At 35.6% G+C, this 26,592-nt stretch overlaps 4 protein-coding genes across 4 annotated transcripts; 3 read left to right on the top strand and 1 right to left on the bottom strand.

Moving 5' to 3' along the window:
- Window positions 1–4,655: 4,655 nt before the first annotated feature.
- Window positions 4,656–7,079, top strand: LOC125223737 (large ribosomal subunit protein bL21m-like). Its single transcript, XM_048127017.2, has 5 exons — window positions 4,656–5,128; window positions 5,236–5,316; window positions 5,946–6,047; window positions 6,536–6,610; window positions 6,717–7,079. The coding sequence occupies exons 1-5, from the start codon at window positions 4,718–4,720 to the stop codon at window positions 6,840–6,842; spliced, it is 795 nt and encodes a 264-aa protein (XP_047982974.1). The 5' UTR covers window positions 4,656–4,717; the 3' UTR covers window positions 6,843–7,079.
- Window positions 7,080–9,009: 1,930 nt separating this feature from the next.
- On the top strand, window positions 9,010–12,634 carry ATSPO11-1 (Spo11/DNA topoisomerase VI, subunit A protein). The gene is made up of 15 exons (XM_048120866.2): window positions 9,010–9,155; window positions 9,254–9,353; window positions 9,559–9,632; window positions 9,755–9,856; window positions 10,114–10,187; window positions 10,572–10,588; window positions 10,959–11,028; window positions 11,107–11,143; window positions 11,367–11,414; window positions 11,515–11,573; window positions 11,647–11,678; window positions 11,755–11,860; window positions 11,993–12,113; window positions 12,194–12,257; window positions 12,353–12,634. The coding sequence occupies exons 1-15, from the start codon at window positions 9,101–9,103 to the stop codon at window positions 12,477–12,479; spliced, it is 1,086 nt and encodes a 361-aa protein (XP_047976823.1). The 5' UTR covers window positions 9,010–9,100; the 3' UTR covers window positions 12,480–12,634.
- A 6,888-nt stretch (window positions 12,635–19,522) lies between these two features.
- On the bottom strand, window positions 19,523–20,507 carry LOC125217780 (uncharacterized). Its single transcript, XM_048119315.2, has one exon. The coding sequence runs from the start codon at window positions 20,440–20,442 to the stop codon at window positions 19,732–19,734; it is 711 nt and encodes a 236-aa protein (XP_047975272.1). The 5' UTR covers window positions 20,443–20,507; the 3' UTR covers window positions 19,523–19,731.
- Window positions 20,508–23,761: 3,254 nt separating this feature from the next.
- On the top strand, window positions 23,762–26,058 carry ZIP11 (zinc transporter 11 precursor). Its single transcript, XM_048120142.2, has 3 exons — window positions 23,762–24,228; window positions 25,266–25,312; window positions 25,404–26,058. The coding sequence occupies exons 1-3, from the start codon at window positions 23,796–23,798 to the stop codon at window positions 25,920–25,922; spliced, it is 999 nt and encodes a 332-aa protein (XP_047976099.1). The 5' UTR covers window positions 23,762–23,795; the 3' UTR covers window positions 25,923–26,058.
- Window positions 26,059–26,592: the final 534 nt, after the last annotated feature.

Raw genomic sequence — 26,592 nt, 5'->3', positions numbered from 1 at the left:
ATACTACGGTACAAAAACTGAAAAATGAAAATCATGATAAAGGAGGTCGGGATAAGGATGGGCGACAAAAGCAGTTAAAGTTCAAAATGAAAATCATCCGCATTTGACTCACTTGTAACGGCATAGGTAAAAATACACACATTCATCTCACCGCTGTCAAATGTAATTACGATGGGCATTTGGGGAAACCGCCTTAAATAAATAGCCCATTAAAATGCGAACCCCAAATCTATTCATTCGCAGCATACACTAAGCCTTCTTCTCTCTCGAGAGAGAGCATCTTTCCGCAGCGAGAGAGGTTTCGATCCGACGCCATGGAGATACCGGAGAAGCTTCTCGAGCACAAATTGGCAATCCTCTCCGTCTTCGGATTCGTCCTCGCAATCCTCTCCTTCTTCTACCTCGCGCCGAACTTAATCCGCATTCTCAACTACTTCTCTCCGCTCCTCGTCTCCACGGCGCTCTTCCTCGCCGCAATCGTCGTTATCGGCAGGATTTCTCCGCTGGTGACGGAAGATTCCGTCGAGAAAACCGGCGAAGGACTGCTGGCTTACGTGGCGAGCGAGCCGGAGCATTTGCTGTTGGCGGAAGATGGAGAAACTGTGACGGCGCATTAACGCCGTTAGACAGGCTCTGAATTTTAAATCTGCGGAATAATATTAATATTGTTATTCATTACTGGATTTTGAGTTACAATATTTCCTTTTTGAGCTTCAGTGACAATTATTATTGGTTTATTTGGATTGTATTCACTCAGTTCAAATTTACTTTCTTAATACTATTATCTATGCTTTTGATTGATGATGTTGTATAATCCTAGTGTTCGATATCTTCTCATTCGAATTTCACTGATTTAGGTGTTAAGTGTGCTTAAAAATTCATTCCCTTTTAACATTTATTTGTGCTCGATGGAATAATTATTAGTACTATGATGATTGCATATCTAGAAATACAATTAAATACTATGAAAGTCAAAACTTTTTAGTGAAGATTCACTCTAACAATATATTGCGATTTTAATATTAAAATATTAAAAATGAGTCGGCATCAAGCCTTTTGAGGTTAAATTGATATAAAAATGTTGTTTTAACGAGTAGATTCATTTTTTATTTATTTTTGGTAAAATCCAGCTCAGTGTTCGGTAGCCCTAGTATATTTTTGTTAAAAATATTATAGTTCTAATTATTATTTTAATATAAGGACTTAATTATCAAATGCATTCTTTTAAATAATTATAAGTGTGTTAAATGTGTTTCACTCAAAGAAATGTTTATGCTCGTAAAAAAACACATATATGCGGCATAGTTTATACAAAGCAAGGAGGAAAAGTATCAACGTCATCCGATAGTGATGCAATAAACTTATAATAATAATAGTAATAAATTTTAGCATAATCAAAGGAAAGATGATATTATGCGCCATTGATGATTATATTGCAATATTTTAGTAGGTTCTGGAACTTTTATTGTAATAAGGAATGCAAAGTAATAAACATAAGACTCAATAGAATTTGTCTATAAATTCGTTTTCTTGATATATTCATATTAAAATATAGTACATCTATAAAATTGTCTTTTTTTAGGAGAAAAAAAGACTTTTATTGATCACGATAAACGTAAAATAAATGAAAAAAATCCTCCATATGAGCCGGAGATTTATCCCAAACGTATGTCAAATTAAAGTCCCTCGAAGATCTATCAAGCTTATGTGTCATTATGGCGCTATGACATCCTGTGAGTATGGTCTTCTTGGTATATTTATGTTAGAAAAAAATATTTTCATGAATTTGTTTTTTTTTTCCTTTCTAAAAAGAAAAAAATAGACATTTATTGATCACTACAAATCGTACAATGAATGAAAAAGTCGTCCACATGAGCCTGAAGTTTTTCCCAAATGTTGGTTGAATTAAAGTCCCTTGAAGACCTAGCAAGCTTATGTGTCATTACGGTGTTATAACACCCGCTCGTGAGTATTGTCTTCTTGATATATTAGTATGTTAGAATATTGTATCCATTAATTTGTCTTATTTTAAAAAATAAAAGTAAACATATTTAATCACGACGAACGTACAATAATTGAAAATTTTATCCACGTGAGCCTTTGGTTTACCCCAAATGTACGTCGAATTAAAGTCCATTGAAGATCTAGCAAGCTTATGTGTCATTGCGGCGCTGTGACACTCATGGTGAGTATTGTCTTCTTGCTATACTTATATTAGAAAAAATGCGTAATTGTGTTTTGTTTTATTAAAAAAAGTAAAAGTATACATTTATTGATTACGCCAAACGAACAATAAATGAAAAAGTCCTCCATATGAGCACGAGGTTTATCCCAAACATACATCGGATTATAGTCCCTTGATGATCTAGCAAGCTTATGTGTCATTACAATGCTATGACACTCGTCCGTGAGTCTTCTTGATGTATTTATGTTAGCAAAATGTATCCATTAATTTGTCCTTTTAGAAAAAGTGAAAATACATTTATTGATCACAACAAACGTACAATAAATTCCTCCTCATGAGCCGGAGGTTTGTCCCAAACATACGGCGAACTAAAGTCCCTTGAAGATATAGCAAGCCTATGTGTCATTGCACGCTATGACACTCGGACGTGAGTAAATGACTATAATCATGACAAACATGCAATAAATGAAAAAATGTATTCATTAATTTGTCTTTTTAAAATTAGAAAAAAAAAAACTTTTGTTGATCACGACAAACGTACAATAAATGAAAAAGTCAGCCACATGAGCTGGAGGTTTGTCCCAAACATACGCCGAATTGAAATCAATTGAAGATCTAGCAAGCTTATGTGTCATTATGACACTATGACACTCAATAGGGATGTCAATTGGGCCAGCCTAGCGGATTAGGGCCAATCCTACTCAGGTTGTGAGCTAATCGGGCTGAAATTTTATTGGGATAAAATTTTAAAATCCTAACCCTAAATGCTCAGGTTTTGAATTAACCCAATGGCTCATCGAGCTACGAACTATTTATTAAAATTATATTTTTTTTATTTTTTTAATTGTAAAGATTCTACTATATTTTTTTAATAATATACTGTGTGCCATTGGTAATCGCAGGGCGCCGCGTCAGTGTGCTCTTCGGCACGGCAGTGCTCGTTGGCAAGAGCATGTCCATGCCGCCGGCAAGAGCACAACGACAAGCACGATACTCGCTACGCCGTCGGCACGACTGTTGCTCATTCGACGAGCATCGATGGGATGCTCTAATAAAATTTCAAATTTATCGCAGCTCAGTCAAATACGTGGGCAAGTGAAAGATTGAAGTAGGTTAATTAATTAAGAAAAAAATCATCGCTTCTCTTCATAGGGAATTTGTTGAAATAGAAAATTGTTTAGGAAATTGTATAGAGTTTGTTGAACATGTATATTCCTCCATCTTATTCTAAGTAGAACATTTTCAATTTGATATGAATTTTGTATCTAGTCTTTTTTAGTTAATTAACAAGATATGAAGTAAGATAATGCGGAGTAATATTTTCATTTATGTAAATTAGAATGTTATAACTAATAAAGAAGAACGTGTTACTTTGAGTAAGATGGGACGGTATTCAATTTTAGCTGTATTGAGATAAAATGAAATGAATCTAGCGACATGATGATTTATTTACAGCATGACCGTGTTATTTTTGGGGGAGGATCCCCCTACCGTGCTTTAAAACGTAGCACAAAATGCTGTGGTGCAAAACGCAGAGATTTAGGAACAAAACGGCAGAAATCTAATCAATCTCCCTCTTTCTGTTTTTTTTCAATATTTTATTCTTGTTTTTCATATTCTTATATTATCTGTCGTGAGACAAAATCATCAGCATTAAATTATTAAATATGAATGAAATCATCATTATTATATAATATACTAGTACTAGAAAGAAAAAATGTACAGTAAATAAAATATATTTTTGAGCTAATTATTTTATTTCAAGAATGATAACTAAAATTAACTACGAAAATAATGAAAAAGATGTCATATATTTGAGTTAATTATTATACATGAAGAATGATGACTATACAACTAATACTCCATAATATTTAATATGAATGATAAATATAACTACGAAAGAAAACAGAAATAGGAAGATTGATTAGATTTCTGCCGTTTTGCACGACAGCATTTTCTGATATGTTTTGAAGCAGAGTAGAGGATCCTCTCCTGTTATTTTTGCATGGCCTTAAATCCATACCAAATTGAATTTTGCTTTATTTTATATACAGTATGGATTACTTACCAAAATTTAAAAATTTATGTGATTGTTAGTATATTCCATAAAAGTTCATATTAAACAATGTTACTCCTTCCGTCTCAGATAATTTGGAACAGTTTGACCCGGCACGGGTTTTAAGAAATCTAATGGAGAGTGAGTTGAAAAAGTTGGTGGGATGTGGGTCATACTTTTAAAATACTAATTTTATAATAAAATGTGAGTAGGAATGAGTTAGTTAAATATGAGGTCTATTACAAAAAATGGTAAAAATAAAGTGGGACAAATTATATGGGACGGCCTGAAATAGAACATTGGGACGAATTATTTGGGACGGAGAGAGTATAAATTTATTGTCATGAAAATTAAAACCCAAAATTTTACCACGAGAAGTGAGTAATAATTTTGTCCCAAACATTTCATTCACACAGAGTAATTTTAAGTTTTTTTACAGAGAACAAAGAACGTAAGGAAATTGGGAGCAGGCATCAATGGCGAATCGCCGTTGCTTTCAAACCCTAACTCGTTGTCTCCAATCCATCACAACCCTAACCCCAATCTCAGAAAGCCTAGCGCCTTACACCGCCCCCGCTCTCAACCAAACGCTCGCCGCCACTCCCCCAAGCTACATTTTCGCCAACATATTTAACGCCTACCAACGCGCCGCAGTGCCCGCGCGGAGCTTTTGCTCCAGGCACACTGACAGCGACGATGACGTAGAGGATGATTACGAAAGTGGAGAAGAAGGAGAGGATTACAGTGAAAATGAAGAAAACAGCGCTAATTTGTCTGCTGAAGAAAAAGAGAAAGAAGCCAATGAGATAGGGTACACGGTCCTTGGCCCGCTCCAGAAATCAGATAGGGTTTTCAAATTGTATGAGCCCGTGTTCGCAGTTGTTCAGGTGAAAATGTCGGACATGTTTGTGGATTTGATTCTGATAGGGAAGTGTGGTAAATTGAGTGATTGAATGAATTTTTAATGTTTCTTCGTTTCAATTTTGATGTTTAGATTGGATCGCATCAATTCAAGGTGAGCAATGGGGATACCATATACACAGAGAGGTTGAAGCACTGCGACATCAATGATAAGGTCAATCATTTTGTTAGATATTCTATTGATGACTGTAGCTATTTGGCTGGTTTTGTATTGCTAGGAATTTAATTTTCCTCTGTTTGCTTGATTATACTCATGAACAACAAATTCAGCTAGGTTTACAATTTTTCATGGGGAGAAGCTATGAATCTTTTAACAAGGATTGCTTATAAATCTTGGATGTGTGTTTAAATTTTATCAGATTAATCTGTATTGCCATTAGGCTATTGCGTTATCTACTTTATCACGGTTCGGATGAGGCTGATGAAGCCCCCAAACATCTGTCCAAGTAAACCTATACAATGTAGGTGCTTGGAAACCATGTTCCTTAGTGATTTCGTTCCTCGTAAACCAAAATGATACTATCTGTTATTTAACAATTTTTGGTGGATTAACTCATCTTGGACTTTTTTTTTATCATCTAATCCTTCAAATGCTGAAATCATATGTTTTATCCATATATCCTATCCCATAAAGTAAACACCGAACATCATTACTCATTACGAATCCAGTCATTAGGAATACAAATCAGTCCAGCAGTTCTGTTTTTATGTTGAATGGTTCTAGTTATGCAAATGATGTTGGACTAATTTAATCTCTAAGCTTTGTATTCTCATTTCATGCAGTTGGTCCTCAATAAGGTTCTTATGCTAGGTTCACAAACACAGACAATCATCGGTAGGCCAATTTTGCCTGAAGCAGCTGTTCATGCTGTTGTTGAGGAACACGTAAGTTGTAACTTGTTTCTAGTTTATACTATCTTCAGTTACAGTTTATACAAGGGCCGTGTGTCTTATGTCTACGACTTTCTTTTGGTGACATTAGGAATGTATGGCTATATTTGGCTGTCATATCTCTGGAGTTAGGCATATAACTAAGAGAACACAAACTTCACCCCCTTTACACCACTCTTCTTATTTTCCAAGATAAGGGATTTGTGATTCTAAGTCGCAGGGGACTAAAAAGGTGGCAACTAGGTGAACTAGCACTAGCAAAGAATTGTTGTGCTTTCTATTTCCGTTCCTAATAATTTTAAACAATTTAGAAAAGCATCAAGCTGGTTGCTATTCTAGGCATTTGATCATTGTGACAACTTCTTATTGAAGTTACGAATAGGAATAATATGACCATATATGATAACAATGAGATGGTCATTTAACAACAGATAAATTATTGTTTCAATTTTATGTAAGGATTTTTATTTTTTGGTATGCAGGCGCTAGACGCAAAGGTGATCATATTCAAGAAAAAGAGAAGAAAGAATTACAGACGAACAAAAGGTCATCGCCAGGTAATTGAGATGAGAATATACATTTACATGTTCCTATTTCTTAACCAATTATCATCCCCATGGAAGATGTAGTGCTGTCCTATCTGTAACTTGTCTCATGCTTTAGGAATTAACTAAACTAAGGATAACGGATATACAAGGGATCGAGAAGCAAGAAAATACTATGCCTCTGCCTCCTCCTCCAACGAAAAAGAAGGAAAAGGCAGAGAAGAAGGTGGCTATGGAAGCTTAATAGGCACATATGCTTGTCTAGTGCTTTCAAGATCCATTTTTTCCAACAGCTCGAGCCTGATATACTACTCATATTTGTTTTTAATGTGACCTTTACATTCTCAGAATTGAGGTCTTTATCCTTGTTCATCCATGATTCCGGGCTCATGTTTTGGGTCGTTTTATTTGTATCTTTACTCCAAAACTATGGGGAGACAGTAGACTATAGAGAGGGTATAAATAGTCGATAATTGCTATATTTTCCGCCTCCATAATCCGGTAGAGAAAAACCGGTAAATTGCTCGGTGTCAAGGTCAAAGCAACAAACACATAAATTTTTCTCGAAATCATATTCCAACCAATGAAGACTTCCGCTAAAAAATACAGCATAATCACAAGACAGTCTAAGGTTGTCCAAACAACAAATACGAAGATTTCTTTGAAAATCATATCCAACCAAACCTTTCAACGATGCAACATAATCACGAGGCAGTGTAATGCATGGTGGTGCTGTGATGCTTCTCCACAATCCTTCTTCTTCTCCTAGAGTGTATAGACGATGCGAACTAAATTGATCAGCACATAAAATCTTATATTTTGCCGTTAAATTTCCCACTCCAAATCCAAAAAAAGCAACTATGTGCGGGCAGAGGAGGAAGCTCTGCATATTCACGAGCCATTGGGTTGCATATGAATAGAGTATTAACACATCCATCCCCCAACAAAAGCAAACCATTAGTTGAATCAATTATAACAGGATAATGAGCATGAGGCAAGCCGAGCCAAAAAAGTGGTGTCCAATGGTCACGGCAGATTGTGAACCCATTGTCTCGATGAGCGCAAACTAGGCGTGAGTTTAGAGTATAAGACGTCGCAAAACTGTCCCCTCCTATGATATTGCGCCATGATTTACAGACGCACTTACACCTAATAATGTTTTTAATTGAGAGCCTTGCCAAGATCTCTATAGTCTTCTCTTGCGGTAGTTTTGTCATAAAATCCGTCTTCAACCGTTTTTCCCTTAAATCTTTCTCTATCAGTCTTTTGCTTCTTCTGAGTTCAGAAGGGCCAGTTTTGTTTATCATCCGACAATCTGACTCAATGATCTTCATCTATCAATAAATGATAAGCTATTCTTCTGATTTTATTCTGAATGGTAAAAGGTCTGAATGGTAAAAGGTGTAAATCTTGTTGATATATATCCCCTTCATATGCGGTTTTGGATTAAAGTTTATAATAAGATTTGAAAAAATCATAAAAAAAGATACTCCCTCCATCCCCGATTAAGAGTCACACTTTTCCATTTCGGTCTGTCCCCAATTAAGAGTCACACTTCATTTTTACCATAAATGGTAGTAGATCTCATATTCCACTAACTCACTTCACTCACATTTTATTATAAAACCAATATAAAAAAGTGGGCTTCACATTCCACTAACTTTTTCAACCAACTTTTCTTTACATTTCTTAAAATCCGTGCCCGATCAAACTGTGACTGCTAATGGGGGACGGAGGGAGTATTATACAGTACGTTAATCCTATCATGAATCATGAAGGGTCAACGTCTCTCATTTTAAGGAAAATTCTATACTACTTATTTCCATTTCCTTTTGCAAATCTATACCCATACTTATAAGGAAATCTATGTGTGACATTTAAAAAACCCATTATTGATTTTTTTTAAGGACATATATCTATATGTGTGTGAAATTTAAAATATAATCACCAGATTGTTTTCTGAATTCTCAACAAGTTATAAATTGAAAGTTCAAAATTGGAATTTTAAGTGTCATCTTGGGTTTGCTCGATTTGCAAGATTATATCCTGAAATTAAATTACTACTAGTATGTTTGGTTCATAAGATTTATCACCCAACTCAATTCTAAATGGATAATCATGGAATGATTAGTCATTGACTCATAGTCTAACCATTTATAACTAAAATAAATTCACAACTCAATTTTAAAATATATTTCAGTATTATTTTATCTTAAAATAATATCACCTTACTCAATGGAATAGTAAATACTACTAATATGGATCTATAAAATAATGAAAATAATCATAACAAACATATCTCAAAATCACAACGAACTACTATTATTTGATTTATACTCCGTACAAGTATAAAAATGCACTATAATTCAAAATTTAGGACTAAATTTAGGAAGAGAAGATAGAGGGTTTATTCAAAGTTTTAGATGAGGAGTATTTTTCAGTTAAAAACTATAAAATCACAATTTGATATTTTCGCATGGTGGAAGAGACGACTCTGTAAAAATGGCGGGAAGACACTTGTGCCACAATCGATTCGACTTGCTCAAACAAATTAGGGGTATAATCTCACTTCTTTTTTATTTTGTTGCACGTGCTCATCATCATCATCATCATCATCAGTTATTGTAATTGGTAACCTAATCGCAAAAACTGCAGAGCTCACGCGATCAATTGTTGAAGATATATGTGGTGGTCGATCGCCGATTTTACGAATCGATCAATTCACTTCTTATTGCGCCGATGTTTCTGGAAACTGGTCAGCTGATTGTACATTGTTTTCTGAGAGTTTGAATAGGACGATTTTATTTTTCTGGATTTTGCATTTTTTTCGATGGCAGTGAGTATCGAATATGTATGTTACTAGAATTTTGTTACGGCAGAGCGCAAGTAATTTGAGATGATAAACTGGTGGAGATTTTCTATTTAGCTAACTTTGATTTGTTTTTGTTGCATATATGTAGCTGTTGCAGCTATTACTTGCCAAACAGAAAGGAAATTCTCGTGCTACAGCGAGAAAGTCAAGTACGCAGGTTGGGTGAGTGAAACATTTCAAATTAGAGTTTAATTGAACTTGAATGAAGTTAGCTATCCAAAATCTTCATGTGTGGTGTTCGAATTATTTTACAATTTAAAGAAAATTTTATGTTCTGGTTTCAGATTTATTGCTCCGGGTATTGCTAATAGTTCAGCAACTTCTTCAAGAAAACAAGCATTGTTCAAAAAGAGATATATATTACATGCACCCTTCAGCTTTTAAAGGTAAATTAACCATCAATCTCTTCACCTGAAGATGCCACTTTATTCGTTCTATTGCAGTAGTTTTCATAATTCATACTAGATGGTATGATACTGATAAGAGGAACTGAAAATTAAGCTTGTAGTTCGAACTGCAAAACTACCAGAAAGTATCAAGGCATATGATATACTGGGGATGTGTTCCAAATCAGGAATTTTCTGATAGACCTTTTTCATATCCTTTTAAGGACTCTTCTAATTCTCCTTTTACTGTTAAACAGAACAATCTGTTGTTGACCGGGCAATAAACGACATTTGCATTCTTTTGCACTGCAGTCGGCACAACTTGAATGTGGTATATTTTCTGACTGAACTATCTCTGTTTACAGACTTTTCCATACGAACCAGTACATGTATGCACGCCACTCTTGTCAGTATGCGATATACATCTACAGACTTATCTGACTCCAGTAAAAAGTTTGCAATTCCATAAGTGATAAGTATGATATGCTTAGTCTTTTGTTTATGAGATTGGATCGGTAGATATGGTTATGTGACGTCTAACCAGTACATTGTCTATGAAGGGGTATTTGTTTTTGGGCAGGGGAAATATCCTTTGCTTTATTCCCAGGAGTATTAATAATTTGAAAGTAGTTATCTTAATATTCAGATGCCCCAGTTAAATGCTATAAAATGGGCTTCAGACTTATGATTATTTCCTCTATATCTTCCATTGCAGGTATCTGTTGGAAACGGGTAGGTAGCAAATGCACATTAATATAACAGAGCTTGAGGTTAATGTGTGTCTCTCAGATTACTATATCGTTTAGATATACGATTCCAGTTGCTCAAGTTATGTCATTAGCAACCAAATCTGAATATCTGTCTTAAACAGAATACTGCTAATATACCAGCTTTTTCCCTTCATGGAATTGAATTAGCTTTGCCTTTTTTTTTCCCTTTCAAAACTGCCCATATGGATTTGTCAATGCTAACAAAACTCCCGGCATTGCCCCCTTGGCAGTATACGTTGTTCATTAGAGTTAGTTAGATGCCTGTATCTGGTTAGTTTTTTCTTTTTGTTCTTTATTTGAAGTATTTAGATATGTTCTGGATTATTTTTCAGATTGGTAATGGGTTGGTTGAGATTTTCTGAGGCCGGGAGAAAATTTGATTGCATTGGCAGTCCTAACAAGGTATAATAAAGAAAGTGAAACTGAGATGGTACTATATACTACTTCAACAATGTAATACTATCAAACTTCGTCCTGCAGACTTACCATATTCCTGTCCAAGTGGAAGACGTGGAAGGTAGCAATTACTTCATATGAAGCTCCTTACTGAATATACAACAGTTCTTCAAAATCGAACTTAAAGTGCTTCTGTTCTTTTGATTATGAAGTTGAATCTATATACTAACTGAAAGTGACGAGATGAGTTTTTTAACTGGAGTATTACGATATTTAGATACAATATGGAAATCTTACAACATTTGTTTGTTAAAAGGTTGTAATTTCTTCGATTCTTTTACTAGATATAATCAGTTTGGCAGACTATATCTTAATTGTGGAGAAAGAATCAGGTGTGACCTTCTTCTATACCATTTCCTCATATAACCTCCTTAAATTGTGCATATTCTTAAACAGAAAAAATACCATTTCACCCTTCACTTTATTGTGCAGTTTTCCAGAGGTTGGCAAATGATCAATTCTGTACAAAAAATCGTGCCATAGTTATCACTGTATGAGTAATTTATTTGTCTTTGTTAGTTTGACATTTACTAGAATGGTGTCTAATAAACATTTTCATTACAGGGTAGAGGATACCCTGATATTCCCACAAGGAGGTAAACAATAACTTATTTGTTTGTGTTAGTTTGCAACATTTTTTCTTTCAGCACATAATACCTTTTCTTAGTTCAGATTTTTGAATCTCCTCGTTGGAACTCTGCATCTGCCGGTGTATTGTTTGGTGGATTGTGACCCATATGGTATTGATATCTTAGTTACCTACAGGTTTGGTTCTATGGTAAGATTTTCCATTCTTGATCCACTGTTGCAATTATGATGATTGAGCTATGTTTCAACTACTTGTACGGTGTTTGTCCTTCAATTAGCTTCATAAGCTTATACTATCATTATCTATTTTGATGTCTTGAAGCAAATGGCTTATGACGCCAAGTATCTGCGCCTCCCTGAGATTCGTTGGCTTGGAGCTTTTCCATCAGACACTGAGAATTATCAACTCCCTCAGCAATGCCTGCTAAATTTGACAGCAGAAGGTGAGATGAAAAATAACTTTTCCTTTGAATGAAAGACGATAAGGTTAACTAAATTGTGGAATGACTTGGCAACTTGGCAGATAAGAAAAAGGCTGAAGCTGTATTATGTCGGTGTTACATGGAACGAGAAGTCCCACACTGGAGGTTATATTGTGAATTATACATGCTCACTTTGACTGTTGACTGTTATTTGAATAACAATGAAAAACTGATATAGTATTTGACAAAATCCTGTTTAGGTCTGAACTCCAGTTACTGCTGGATAGAGGAGTCAAATTCGAGATAGAAGCATTATCAGCACAGTCGCTCACATTCTTGTCGGAGAAATATCTGCCATCCAAGATCGCAAGGGGAGTGCACCTTTAAATCACTTTATAATGCATATAAGTAGGTAATATTGTCTGACTTACTGTAATCACAATCCCAGTTGAACTTGAACCAATAGTTGAATAGGTAAGTTGGTCTATGTGAATACCGGTGAACATAATATATTAGTTAACCAAATATAATTAGTACACAAATTGAATTTGTATACAAATTTAATTAGATTATTAATTTATAAATCAAATTATATCTGCATATCAATTTAATTGATTTTCAAAATGTAATTAATTTAATTTGAATATGATTTTATTTTTCAATTAGTTGATTTAGGTAGGTTATTATTTAGGTCTTTGTCCTAATTGTTTATCGATGAAACACAAAGAAGAGGATACGAACCATATACTTCTCATATAACAGAGCTAATTCAGACGTGTATGTTAGGCTATAGTAGTAGTATTAAACTTCTTGTCTTTGTATATATAAACAAACTATATATGTGTGTATAAAATGACATGTCGAAGCCTTCAATTTTTTGGGGTCTCCATGGCTGACCAGACCTACCCTTCCCATTTAGAAGTGGTTGAGGAACAATTCGATCGTAGATGCAAAAAACACTTACCATTTACCAACATACTACTAATAAACTATAGTCACATAATTAATTTTGCAAGTTGCAACAATAATGTGTTAATGTAAGCTCCTCGTGTCAAAATTTAGCAGGAAATGTCGGTCACAATCTCAACCTTAATTAATACTCGATATACTTAACTTTAGGAAGCTTCCAGATGAAGATGTACGTGGTTAAGTTAGAAAGTCTAAAATTTCTCCTAATTATTATGATATTGACTTGTAATTGGAATATGAACATCTGCCCTCTCTTGAAGGGGCCTCTTGCACGACACAAGTCTTTCGAAAACGAAAGGCAGATTAAAATTTTGCCACATAATGATAGGTGATTCAAATGAGTCTAGAATTCTACTTTTATTACTGTATTCAACGTATAAAATACTTGCATCTCTGTAACAAGCAAATGATACTTCCTTTGAAATAATGTTGCCCAAGTAGCTAAAGGAGGTGAAATCCAAGAGTGTTATTAGCTCTAAAAGTTTTCTTCCTTTTTTCTTTACATATTGTTTTTCTTGTACGTGTTCATATACTCAACAAGGTCAGATTCTGTTTGAGAAGTAAGGAGTCGTGCAGAATGTGGATAGAGCCTAGAGGAAATAAAATAAGGAATTTATGTGTAAATACTTAATAAATGACTTGAGAGTTGATATTGCATGACTTTTGTGTTTTGCTATTCAAGTTTATCTTATTTTTAGAGTCAGAAACACGAAAATGGCCGATCTAGAAATGATAATTGTAGGATCGGACGAGATAACACATACTCCCCCCGTCCCATTATAAGTGAGGCGTTTCTTTTCAACCGTAGTTTCAACCCTACTGTAGATACGACTTTCTTCTGTATTATTTTCTCTTCATTTTAACTATTTATTACCATCTTGCCATAAAAGAAACGTCTCACTTATGGCAGCGATGCAAATAAATAGATTATGGAGGCTTATGGGGTTTAATGTCCATCTATTACTACAAGCATTACAATTACCACAAAACTTCACAACAAATACTTCCACAATTTGAAGAAAAAATCCTAAAATACACCATGAAAATTAAACAAACCACAAAGGCCGAAACTTGCCTTGCTCGCGTCGCCTGTGCTCTGTCGTTATGAAGTTGACATTACCGAAAACCAAACTGCTACTGTTGTATAAATAAAAAGGCTGAAATTGTATAAACCAAAAAAGGCAAAGAAACTTCATAGCAAAAAAAATGAATTTGAGAAAAACAGAAAGAAGTAGGAGTATTTAAAAATAGTGTTCACATCAACGTAATCTTGTTGTACTACATTTGAATGTAAGAATAGTTTTAATGAGTCTCTACAATATTTTTGTTATGTATGCCTACGCAAGTAGGTAATCAATTGTTATAGAAATTAATCACAAAGTACTTTTCTTTCATTTGTAAATCCTGAATTTTTTTATATTTTTAAAAAATTTAAACTAGTTAAAGTTAGAGATCCTATTTGTGAAGAACATAGGAATGAAATTAGAAAGATAGGATGATTTGATATGATTCGAAGTAAAAAAAGAAAAGAACAAAAAGGGATAGCCGCCAAAGATTCCACCAAATCGATCCTTTTCTTCTTTAGAGCACTCCCAATGGAGGTGGCGAATTCTCGGCGATAAATCGCCGATTATCGCCGAATTATCGCCGGCCATTGTGGCGAAGTCGGCGATAATTCGGCGATAATGTTACCGTTGCTTCGCCGAGTGGCGATTTATCGCCGGATTATCGCCGAGCGATCGCCGGCCACTGTGGGCGACGCTCGGCGATAATCGGCGATTTTTAAAATTTTTTTTTTTTTTTTTGGCCGAACGGCTATTTTATCCCACCCCTATAAATATTTCATCCTCTTCCTCCATTCATCACCCACAAACTTCATTCACACAAATTTTCAATCTTTTTTCTCTCCATCTTTATTAAATGAGTTCTGATTCATCGTCTCGTGCTCAGTCCGACGAGGAAATATCACATTCTTCTTCCGAAGAAGAGGTACCTCCCGCTCCCACCGGATGGGATGTAGCGGGTTTCGCCAACAACCCAATCAACAACTATATCTCCCGCTGCATACAAAGCGAGATCGCTCGAATGCAGCAGCCACCCCCCCAACGGCCAATCCGCCGGCGGCGCCGATACATCCCTCGCAACCACACTGGTGCGCACGATCGGCTGTTCGCCGATTATTTCGCGGAGGAACCACGTTATCCGGCAGATGTATTTCGTCGCCGGTTCAGAATGCGCCGCTCCCTCTTCCTGCGCATTGTTAATGCGTTGTCCGCGCGTTACCCCGAGTTCCGGCTCCAGCGAGACGCAGCAGGGAAGCCCGGACTATCGCCCCTACAGAAATGCACTGTTGCCATCCGGCAGTTGGCATATGGAGGGTCCGCCGACATGTTCGATGAGTATCTGCAATGCGGCGAGACGACTGGCAACGAGTGCCTGAAGAATTTCTGTCAGGGCGTGCGAGAGATATTTGGGGAGCACTACCTTCGCTCGCCGGACGCAGCTGACTGCCAGTTCCTACTGGATTGGCACTGGAGGACCCACGGCTTTCCGGGGATGCTCGGCAGCATCGACTGTATGCACTGGCAGTGGAAGAACTGCCCAACCGCGTGGCGAGGCCAGTTTACTACCGGCTACAAAGGTACGCATCCCACCATCATTCTTGAAGCCGTTGCCGACCAACGGCTTTGGATTTGGCATGCTTATTTTGGTATAGCCGGGTCGAACAACGACCTAAATGTTCTCAATTCCTCGCCCCTTTTCAACGAGCGGATCAACGGATTAGGCCCCTCCATCGAATTCACGGCCAATGGCAATGTGCATAACATGGGGTACTACCTGGCTGACGGCATCTATCCGCAATGGCCCGTGTTTCTGAAGACGATCAGATGCCCACTCGGAGATAGAAGAAGGTATTTTGCCCGAGCGCAAGAGTCTGCGCGCAAGGATGTGGAGAGGGCATTTGGGGTGCTCCAATCGCGATTTGCACTGGTAAAGGGTCCGACGCGCTTTTTCTACCAGGGGGATATTGCCGATATCATGTATGCGTGCATCATCATGCATAACATGATCATCGAAGATGAACACGAAGGCGTCCTCGACGTCACCAACGACCCAAGTGTTGCATCATCGAGTCACGGTGTCTCAACCGAGTCCGCCCGCCAGGGTGTACCGCACAACGAACATGAACGGTTCCAGGCGTTCATGGACATACACCAGAAGGAGGCCCATCAAGCACTACAACACGATATCATCGAAGAATTGTGGGCAAATAGAAACCGCGCCCACCGCCCTTGAATTTTTTTTTCTTTGAATTTTTTTTTTGATTTTTTATTTCCATTCGTGTACTTTTTTTTTTTTTAATTTTCTTCGTTGTAATGTGTACCCGTGTTTAATACAACGAACTTTATTACTATTTATTTGATTTATCTTTATAAATTAAATAAGCTAGCTTTATTATATATAAAAATAAAACAATTAAATTAGTGATGATGTAAAAATGAAATGTTGAGTTAGGGAGAAATAAGGGAGAAATAAGGGAGAAACCATTGTAGGGGTTGGCTAAAAACTGGGGATAAAATGTGATGCTGATGTGGCGCTGATGTGGCAGGAGTTAGGGAGAAATAAGGGAGAAATAAGGGAACTCCATTGGGAGTGCTCTTATACATATAAAGATTCCTTCGATCCCTAATAATACTAAACGATTGCATATTTTTCCCGCCGTCCCAATATGAAGAGAATATCAAATAAAGAAGCTTTTTTGATTATAACACTCTCCCCCCAATTTTAATTATTTTATTTATTTATTTTGTTCTCTCTAACTGATTTAAGTAGAAGAGACAATGCATCTGCTAACAGCTAACTGAAACTTTACCTTCATCCATATTTCAACTATATTTCTAACTTACATACTTATGTACACATGTTTTCCCCTAAATTATTAACATAAATTTAAATGATTTTGTGCTACACACGGATTTATTGCAAGTTTTAATTTTTAAATATGTAGGGATTAAGAATTTTCATTTTTCTCACGTTTTCTATATTATTTGCATTTTATTTTGCTTTAATATTAATGTGTGCATGTTTGTTGGGAGGGGGGGGGGGGGGTGTACATATATGATGTGTAACATTTTTTTATTCAAGAAACACATGAGATTGAATTTTCTCACTTGAACTAAATCTCATTGGCACTAATATATTGTTGTATTAATTTATCCCTCTATTATAAACGGTACAGTTATTTTAATTTTCAATAAAATTCTAACAAAAACTTAAACCCTATTTATACTGGAATAAAAGTTACTATGAAAAATTATTAGCAATACATAAAATCAGAATATCTTCTATTTGAAATATCCTAAAAATAGTTAGCATACTCTTTACCTTTTTTTTCTTTAAAACACATCAATTAATTACCACCCTTTAACACATTTTCCAAAGTCTTACCTCCAAAGTGTTTTATATCATGAAGTAAATGATCCAGTCAAACTATAACTATATACTATATTCATCTCAAAAGAATATCCCTAACGATAATCGGATAAATAAATGGGTCCATGGACTATGCATGCATGGTGGTTCGAATCTTCATGATGATCCATGCAGGAGATGGGTCGACGCGGATATATAGCGCAAATATAGAATTTTTGCTATAAATTAATTACTTGTGTAATCAATAATTGTGTGATAAGTATATAGTAGTAGCAGTATATATGTATAGGGATATACTTAACAAAAACTAAATTTAAAGTCATAATTATACTTTCAACTTAGCACGTAAAATGCAAAACTAAAAACGCTACTCCCAGATAATTCGGGACACTTTGACCCGGCACGAGTTTTAAGAAACCTAATGGAAAGTGAGTTGAAAAAGTTAGTGGGATATGAGTCCTATATTAGTTTTATAATAAAATGTGGGTAGAAATGAGTTAGTGGAATGTGGGTCCACTGCCAAAAATGGTAAAAGTGAAGTGAGACAAATTATGTAGGACGGTCCGAAATAAAATACTGGGTCGAATTATCTGGAACAGAGGGAGTAATCAAGATGACTACTAAGGCAATTTTTTACTCCCGATATTTAATTTCTCTTTTGAGCTTTTGCCATTTGACTCATATATTCTCATTTGTTTGATAATAACTAATCTCTGTGCTATGTGGAATCAATTTTAATAAGGTAGCTACTAGCTAGGTTATGTTTACATATATATAAGATGACACACAATTTTTTATTCTCTCGGTCCACTATATTAAAAGTAATTTGACTTAACATAAATTTTAAAAAATTCATTGATTTTGTAATGAAAAAAAATTAGTGGAATATCATTCTCATTTTTAATAGTTTTATAATGAATTGTGAGTGAAAAAAATATATGTAATGTGGGGTTTATATACCGAAATGAAAAAAAAGTAAATCGATCTTAAACTGTGGAGTAAAATAGATCTTTTAAATCGTGGGCATATGGAGTATATGAAAACTCTAAAATTATAATGAAAAATATAATTTTACTATAGTGTATGATCAAAATTAAATGTGTAATTTAAAGAAAATACCGTTTGCTTCTCTATGATTGTGATAGTGCTAGCTATTATTACAGTTGCATTTAGGCATGGTTGTGTAATATGACAAGTTCACAACTATGCCAACTTATTTTAATTATAATCACATAGTTAAGGAAAAATCGTGACATCGTAGTATTAACCATCAGTATATTTTACATGCCTTAAAATTTAAAATATTACTACAACTAGTATTATCACAGAACTTTAAAAAATTAGGTTTTTCCCACGAACTTTGAAATTGACAAATAATATCGCGAACTTTACCCCGAATTTGTTATTTCCCATCAATGAAAAAATTCCGGCAATAATATCATGATACAGATTTTTTTCGTAATTTCTCGACAACTACTTCAAGAGTCTCAAGATTTTCAATATTTAAGAATAGTTTTTCTTGAAGCACATCCTCTAAATTTGTTCTTCAATCAATTAATATACCTGAAATTTTTTCATTGGTGGAAAATAACAAACTCGGGATAAAGTTCGTGATATTATTTGTCAATTTCAAAGTTCGTGGAAAAAACCCAACTTTTTAAAAGTTCCATGATATTAGGCGTCGATATCCCTTTTAACTAGGTAGAGATGAAACTGTGGAAATTTAAACCCTAAACTTTGATGATTATCAGAAAAAAAAATGTTAATATCCATGTAGTAAGATCAAAAGTTTGGGAGTTGAGTTGCGATACGTTTGAACAATAATTAAAATATTTTGTACTAAAATTATTAATTGTCATTTTCGTTACTTCAAATTCAGTGTGCAAATTTGGTGTCCCAATTTATGTAGTACGTATGAATTATATAAGTTGAATATAACAAAGAATGGCGGTTTTATATATTTTTAATACTCCTACTAAAATTTGTAAGTAAATTGCAAACGAATGTAATTTTGTTAAGTTAGGAAGTGGAATAAATAATAACAACATTTATATCCAATAAAGAAGAAAAGCAGCTCAAAAGCCTATACAAACAAAGTGGCTTCTACTAATTAGTCTATACAAGAAATTCAAAATTTACATTACTATTGAACGTAATTAACTCACTAACAAAAGGAAAATTATATATTAAATTCGATATATATGTGTTTATATATATTTAAATAAATATATTAAATTTAATTAGGTGAATTAAGCATGAGCACCTTGTGCCTTGCTTCACTAATTATAATCTCCTCTTTCATCTTCCTTATGAAATCTTCAAATTTCCGATTCAGCTCCTCCGTACTCATCATCTCCTCTTTCTTCTCCACTTCATCATCATCATCTTCTCCTTCCTCGCCGTCGAGTCCGTACAGCTCCTCCACATCGTCCTGGAAAAGCCAGCAACTCGCCGAATCCGGTCGATTTCCGTCCGCGGAGGAATCACGCTCATCTTCTCCTCTTTCCTCCTCACTCTCCGCGATGAAAATGGAGACTTCTTTTCCGATCTGATCCCCTTCGTCGTCTCCGGCGCGATCGCGATGATCGCGATTGCGATCCGCATCGGCGGTCTCGTCCAATTGGAATCGGTCGAGAGCCGTCTGCATCAAGGCGTCGGCGATCCGCTTATCGTCGAGATCGTGAGCGGCGGGAGGGCGAATTAAGCCGGAGGACTTGGCGAGGAAGACGAGGAGGCCGTTGCAGACGAGGAAGAGGCAGTTTTTGCTGAGCGCGTGGGTGAGGAGGTGGAAGGAGGTGGCAGAGAAGTAGGGGTGGAATTTGGGGGAGGAGTGGAGCAGAGACGAGGAGTAGGAAATTAGGAAGGAGAAGAGTGAGACGGAGATTAGGAGGTGAGAGATCATCTTCTTCGACGGTTGAGATCCGGTGGGGTGATATTTTTGGTCCATTTCTTAGGGTTTGATCCAATTGTGTGTGCGAGTGTGTGTGTTTTGGGGATAAATTTTTGAAGAAGCATGGTGAATATACAGAGGAAAATGGCGCCTCTTTATAGGTGAAGAGTTGGAAGTTGTTTTACAGAAATGCCCCCAGATTGCGACATTGAACGTAAAAGTGGAAGGATATTTATGGCAGGATGTTCATATTCCATCTTTTTGTGCAAAAGATAGATTTGAATTTTGACCTCAAGTATAAACAAATTGAATTATATTTCATGCAAATTATTTCATGGTGAAATTAAAACAAATAGTAGTAGCAAACTTTTTAGTAGGTCCTAAATAAATGAACACATCTTGATTATTTTATGAATTTATTTTAGCAAATTATAGTTGCTATAAGAATCAATAATCCATTACACGTACTATACTAATCACCTTTAATTGTATTGGACTAGATCAAATTCATTTCCATTAAATTATTAAACAAGAGTACTTGAGGCTATCTCGCTAGAAGCTAAGTAGCTAAGTTTTTATAGATATATTGACGGGGTAGTGATAAAATGCAAATTTATATATTGTACAAACTCAAAACTCCTCAACACAACTTCAACACAGCTTCAATACAATATCAACCCAGTGTAAAATTTCAAGATTTTAATGTCAACACAGTATCAACACAACATCAATCATTGACTATCGTTGAAATTCTGTTGACATTTTCTTGTTGATGCTTTTTTGCGATATGTTGATATTTTTCAATGGTCCAGATCATAATTTTGAGTTTGTACAATATATAGAGTTTTCATTTGATCACATATCTATATACACGTCTATGATTAAAAAAAACAAAAAAAATGATACATACGTCTAAAAAAAAATAATACTACTACTATTTGTATTTTAAATTTTAATTACTCTAAATGAGACCCAAAGAGGAAAAAAGTTTATTCTTTTTTTGCAGTTAACATTATTAAGAAAGAGTCCAAAAGATATTGAATCGAGATTGTCTCATTTTCTAGAAGTGGGGATTGAGAGTGGGCTAGCATGAGTGACGGCCCAAGACCCACCACTTAAGAGGGCCCATTCTGAGTACATCTATATTAATTTGAACTTAAACGATTGTAGTTTTGAGCAAGGCATCTATCTTAATCTCCATGTTGATTGTGTATCAGGACTGTTTTATTGTTTTTCTTGTACCATCCTATTATTTAAAAATTAATCAAAATTGTTTCCTTAATATCTTACTAATAAAACTCAGTATCCAAACTTTGCTTATTGTATACTCATGTTTATGTAAAATTGTGTAAATTCTCCCACGTTCTAATTTTTTTTTTCCGGTTACAAGAGACCTTAAGAAAATACTACAACCTATCCAGTTTGAACATATGCAATTCCAAAACGATCTCTTAATAATCGCTTGTACCATTGCAAATCTTTCTGATGTTTGCTCTCACTTGCACATGGCGATCATCAATAATCAATTAGCAATGACACTTTGGGTGATTGTTTAAATGATTAAATTAATAATCCCCCAGTCCCACAATAAGAGTCTTGTTCTGTCATTTTGGTCCGTTTCAATAAGAGTCTTATTTCATTTTTACCGTAAATTATAAGTAGGTCCCACATTCCACCAACTTATCTCACTCACATTTTGTTATTAAATAAATATACTAATCCGACTCATATTCCACCAACTTATTCAATTCACTTTTCTTTACATTTCTTAAAATCCGTGTTATAACTAAATACGACTCTTATTCCGGGACATATAGTAGTATTTTCATGATTTTGTTATTTTTCGTTCAGATAATAATCTTATGCATTTCAATTTATAATATACTATAACCTAAAAAACAGATGAGATGGATGTGGAAAAATTGAAAGCCAAAGAAATAAAATGGGTGGGTAATAGATGAGTGTGGTCCCATTCACTCGATTGGGATGAGGACTAATAAATTCGGCCACATTTTGGACTCATATTCAATATGTCAATAAATTTCCATTGCGTATCCAACTTCATTTACTGTACTTATATTCAAATTCCCTACTTAGGTATTTTATTGAATTTCTGTTGCAAAAAGGATAGTAGGAGTATCATTTTATGTATACCCCAATTTTCTTCGCCAGAATTGCCCTTGGAATTGAAAATTTGGAATGATATTTTAAGATTAAAAAAATGGAGGTATGGAACTTGCTACAAATAAAAAACTATAGTTATAGTATCATTGAAACCTTTTTTTAAATCCGAATCGAATTTATAAAGACATACAATGAGATAATGACATCGGATATCCGTTATTTTCATACTCTATTTTATTGCCTGGGTATCTTATGCTTCGAACACATTATTGGTTATATATAAACATTATTTGGTCAATATTTATATGATTCCCTTCAAAGCCTTACCTATAGAGAATCATGTGCTCCCTCTTCCATTTCCGTCCTCTTCTTTTCATTTGTAAATTTCATTGAAAAAAATGAATATTACAAACTTTTCTAATAAAATTCCAATAATTACTGCAATTATAATTAACTTAACAATGCGTCTAGCTACTAAATTTGTATTCTAAATTTCTCAAATTATTTATCTCTCTACGTGACAATATGCTTGTACCATAAATCTCTGTCTATTTCGTGGTCTATTTCAGTAGTCTAGACATATCTTGTAATATGAATCATGGGCTTCATCTTTCATCTCTGTCCTCATCTTTTTATTTGTAAATTTCCTTGCAGAAAATGAATATTACAAACTTCTCAAATAAAAGTCTAGTAGTCTGAACATATTGTCATGTGATGTGCCTCCTACGTTCCCCATCTTCCATTCTTTTCATCTGTAAATTTCCTTGCAAATAAATGAATTATTAGACACTTTCTGAATAAAATATCAGTGCTCCAAACATATCAGTACTCCCTCCGTCCTCGATTAAGAGTCACACTTTTCCATTTTTTAGTCCGTCTCCAATTAAGAGTCACACGTCATTTTTACCATAAATGGTAAGTAGGTCTCACATTCCACTTCCACTGACTCAATTCAATTCACTCACATTTTATTATAAAACTAATATAAAAAAACGGGTCCCACATTCCACAAACTTTTTCAATTAACTTTTCTTTACATTTCTAAAAACCCGGGCCCGGTCAAAGTGTGACTCCTAATCGGGGACGGAGGGAGTAATATGCAGCTGCAATTGTGTCGCGTAGCAACATGTCCGGACTGCTGAATTGTTAATCAAACTTCCCAGTCACCTTCTTGTTGACAACGACATGTTAGACAACCCATAATTCGTCCATATTAAATTTTTTATTCTTGAAAAGAAACTTAATTTATACACCAAAGCCACAATAATACACACAAATTCACTCTCATGTCTCGTTCCCTCCCATTCTTCTTCTTCCTCCTCCTCGTCCTCGCCGCCTCCGCCCACGGCGACTCCGACACCGACTCGCCGTCGGAGAAGCCGAACCTGAGGTCTCGCTCTCTGATCTCAGCGAAGCTATGGTGCCTGATACTGGTGTTCGCGGCGACATTCGCCGGCGGAATGTCGCCGTATTTCATGAAATGGAACGAGGGTTTTCTGATAATGGGGACGCAATTCGCCGCCGGCGTCTTCCTCGGCACCGCCCTGATGCATTTCCTCAGCGATTCCAACGAGACTTTCGCCGAATTGACGGAGACAGAGTACCCCTTCGCATTCATGCTCGCCTGCGCCGGCTACTTGATGACCATGGCCGCCGATTGCGTCGTTTCTCATCTCTACGCCAAGAAATCAGCTCATGCCTCCGACCTCGAGCTTCAAGGTATGCTTGTTTTCATTGAATTTAATTTTAGTTAGTTGTAATTAGTTATTGTTTAGTTGTGAAATTGAATCAAATTGGAATTGTTGTTGGATATTTTAGTGTAATTGGATTAACTTGATTGATCAGTATGGTCATAATGAGACATCATATAAGTCTGGAGGTGCGGAGTGCACGCTTATTTGAATTCATTATGATGTTAGATGAACGGGGGTCCGGGAGCAGCGCCCCCGGCTGGGGTCGAGCCCAGGCAGCTTGGAAATTTTTTATTTCCAACGAAGTTGCTGTGTAAGAAATTCATCCGAAAATGTAATTTCTGAAAGTCAAAGGACTAATTTGCAATTTCGGAAACCTTTTGAAAATTAGTTATTTTCGGTTTTTTCCCTCCTCCTACAGATGCACTGCATCTACAGATGCACTGGTTCATCTTCTTCAAAATCTGATCGATTCTCTTGGTTCTACACACTTCTCGAACATCAACATATAGAAGTTCTGATTTCTCTGAATTGTATCCGATCAAATATTTTGGTAGAACCACCGAAATTGATTTGATCTGAAAGTGATTTATCACGACTTTCAGATTATCCGTTTTTGTTCAATATTCTAAATCTCCCTAACAATTGTTGCGATGAATTTGATGAGTTGTGAAGATTGAGATGGAATGGATGGTGGTTGGGAGATATTTCATGGTTAAGGCTATAATTGAAAAGGTTGCTTTGGTGAATAAGTTGGATTTTAGTATATGATGAGATTTTGTTTGTTTGTTTGAGTTTATTGAAGCTTTAACTATAAGTTATGTTCCCACTCTATAGAATTGGTGGTTTGGTTGTGTTTTTGTTTTAATTAATTAAACTTGCATAGTGTGTTAGGTGTAGTAGCTTTTTCACTTATGGGTGGTCCTCATTGTAGGTGAATTAGTTTAAAGATCTGATTTTTATGATTTAAAATTTTAAATTGTTTTTAGTTTTTCCTAATTCTGTATTCATGGTTGAAGCTCTTATAGTATTTAGTTTGTCCTAATTCTTCTCTCTTTGTTGTAGCAAATCCTAGCAACAACAATAGTTTGTCTTTGGATACAAAGCCACAGGTGAAACTGAAAAGATCAAAACTTGTTCAACTTCAAGACATTTGGCCTTAAAAAAAGTTTACATATATCCTAGCTGGTTCTGTTATTTCAGGACAATGGCTCTAGAGAAGCCCAAGCTTCATTCACAAGGGCTACTTCGCTAGGCGACAGCGTGCTGCTCATAGCCGCGCTGTGCTTCCACTCTGTCTTCGAAGGGATAGCAATCGGAGTGGCAGAGACAAAAGCAGACGCTTGGCGAGCTCTGTGGACGGTCTGCCTGCACAAAATATTTGCTGCAGTCGCGATGGGGATAGCGCTCCTGAGGATGATGCCCGAGAGGCCCCTCCTGTCCTCTGCCACGTACGCCTTTGCGTTCGCGATCTCAACCCCGATTGGCGTGGCCATCGGCATTGTGATAGACTCGACCACGCAGGGCCAGGTGGCGGACTGGATATTCGCGATATCGATGGGGCTGGCCTGTGGTGTGTTCATCTATGTGTCCATAAATCATCTGCTCTCCAAGGGGTATAAGCCTCTCAACAAGGTGGCTGTTGACACTCCACATTATAGGTTTTTAGCTGTCTTGTTTGGTGTTGGAGTCATTGCTGTTGTGATGATTTGGGATACTTAGATACATCACTCTAGTTCCCACTTTAGGTCTTCAACCTTTGTAGATTCATTTTATTTTTATTTTTATTTTTATTTAATGATGGGTGGCAAGAGCATAAAAGCCGCTACTGTGACGTGCAATGGTAAACTGGTTGTCACATCAGTGCGTAATTCGCCAAGAAAGGGAAAGACAGAGATAATTGAAAAAAATTCATCTAGTGTGGACTAGCCAAAATTTGCCCATGTTTCATGATTAATTTGGCAAGTTGCCCTTTGAAAATTAAAGCTTGTTTCCAATTTTTGGGCTAAAAGCCCAACCCTAAATCTGACCCTAATTTATTTGGTTGTCACTTTTGTCTCGTCATTAAATCATAAAGAGATGATGGTTAATGACTGAATATAATTTAACTGGGCTCATTAGTATGGATTAACACAAGAGAAAGCAGAATACAATTTTTCTTTCAATTTATGGAAAAAATTTGATACAGAAAATAGGGTGGGACATTTTCGGCTCTCTGTCTAACCAACATATATTTATAAGTTTACATCATTAAAAAATTGGTCCTATAAATAACATTTTTTGATAATGTATAAAGATGTTGGATTGATCGCATCAAATAATAATTTCCTTTTCGTAAAAAATTATATAACAATAATAGAAAAACGTATATTTATTGGAGTATAATTCTATA

This window comes from Salvia hispanica, chromosome 1 (genome assembly GCF_029641045.1).
Source record: "Salvia hispanica isolate PSC_SH4W2 chromosome 1, Shi_PSC_v1, whole genome shotgun sequence".
NCBI lineage: Eukaryota > Viridiplantae > Streptophyta > Magnoliopsida > Lamiales > Lamiaceae > Salvia > Salvia hispanica.
This window is presented reverse-complemented; position numbering and strand designations above follow the sequence as displayed.

Bases quoted from the DNA above. Each gene is read 5' to 3' on its own strand.
- ZIP11 (XM_048120142.2), top strand. From the start codon at position 23,796: ATGTCTCGTTCCCTCCCATTCTTCTTCTTCCTCCTCCTCGTCCTCGCC. The intron at 24,229-25,265 runs GTATGCTTGTTT...TCTTTGTTGTAG, and splicing joins CTCCGACCTCGAGCTTCAAG to CAAATCCTAGCAACAACAAT. The intron at 25,313-25,403 runs GTGAAACTGAAA...CTGTTATTTCAG, and splicing joins CTTTGGATACAAAGCCACAG to GACAATGGCTCTAGAGAAGC.
- LOC125217780 (XM_048119315.2), bottom strand. From the start codon at position 20,442: ATGGACCAAAAATATCACCCCACCGGATCTCAACCGTCGAAGAAGATG.
- ATSPO11-1 (XM_048120866.2), top strand. From the start codon at position 9,101: ATGGCGGGAAGACACTTGTGCCACAATCGATTCGACTTGCTCAAACAA. The intron at 9,156-9,253 runs GTATAATCTCAC...CAAAAACTGCAG, and splicing joins CTTGCTCAAACAAATTAGGG to AGCTCACGCGATCAATTGTT. The intron at 11,415-11,514 runs GTGTGACCTTCT...TTTATTGTGCAG, and splicing joins AATTGTGGAGAAAGAATCAG to TTTTCCAGAGGTTGGCAAAT.
- LOC125223737 (XM_048127017.2), top strand. From the start codon at position 4,718: ATGGCGAATCGCCGTTGCTTTCAAACCCTAACTCGTTGTCTCCAATCC. The intron at 5,129-5,235 runs GTGAAAATGTCG...TTTGATGTTTAG, and splicing joins CCGTGTTCGCAGTTGTTCAG to ATTGGATCGCATCAATTCAA. The intron at 6,611-6,716 runs GTAATTGAGATG...CTCATGCTTTAG, and splicing joins GAACAAAAGGTCATCGCCAG to GAATTAACTAAACTAAGGAT.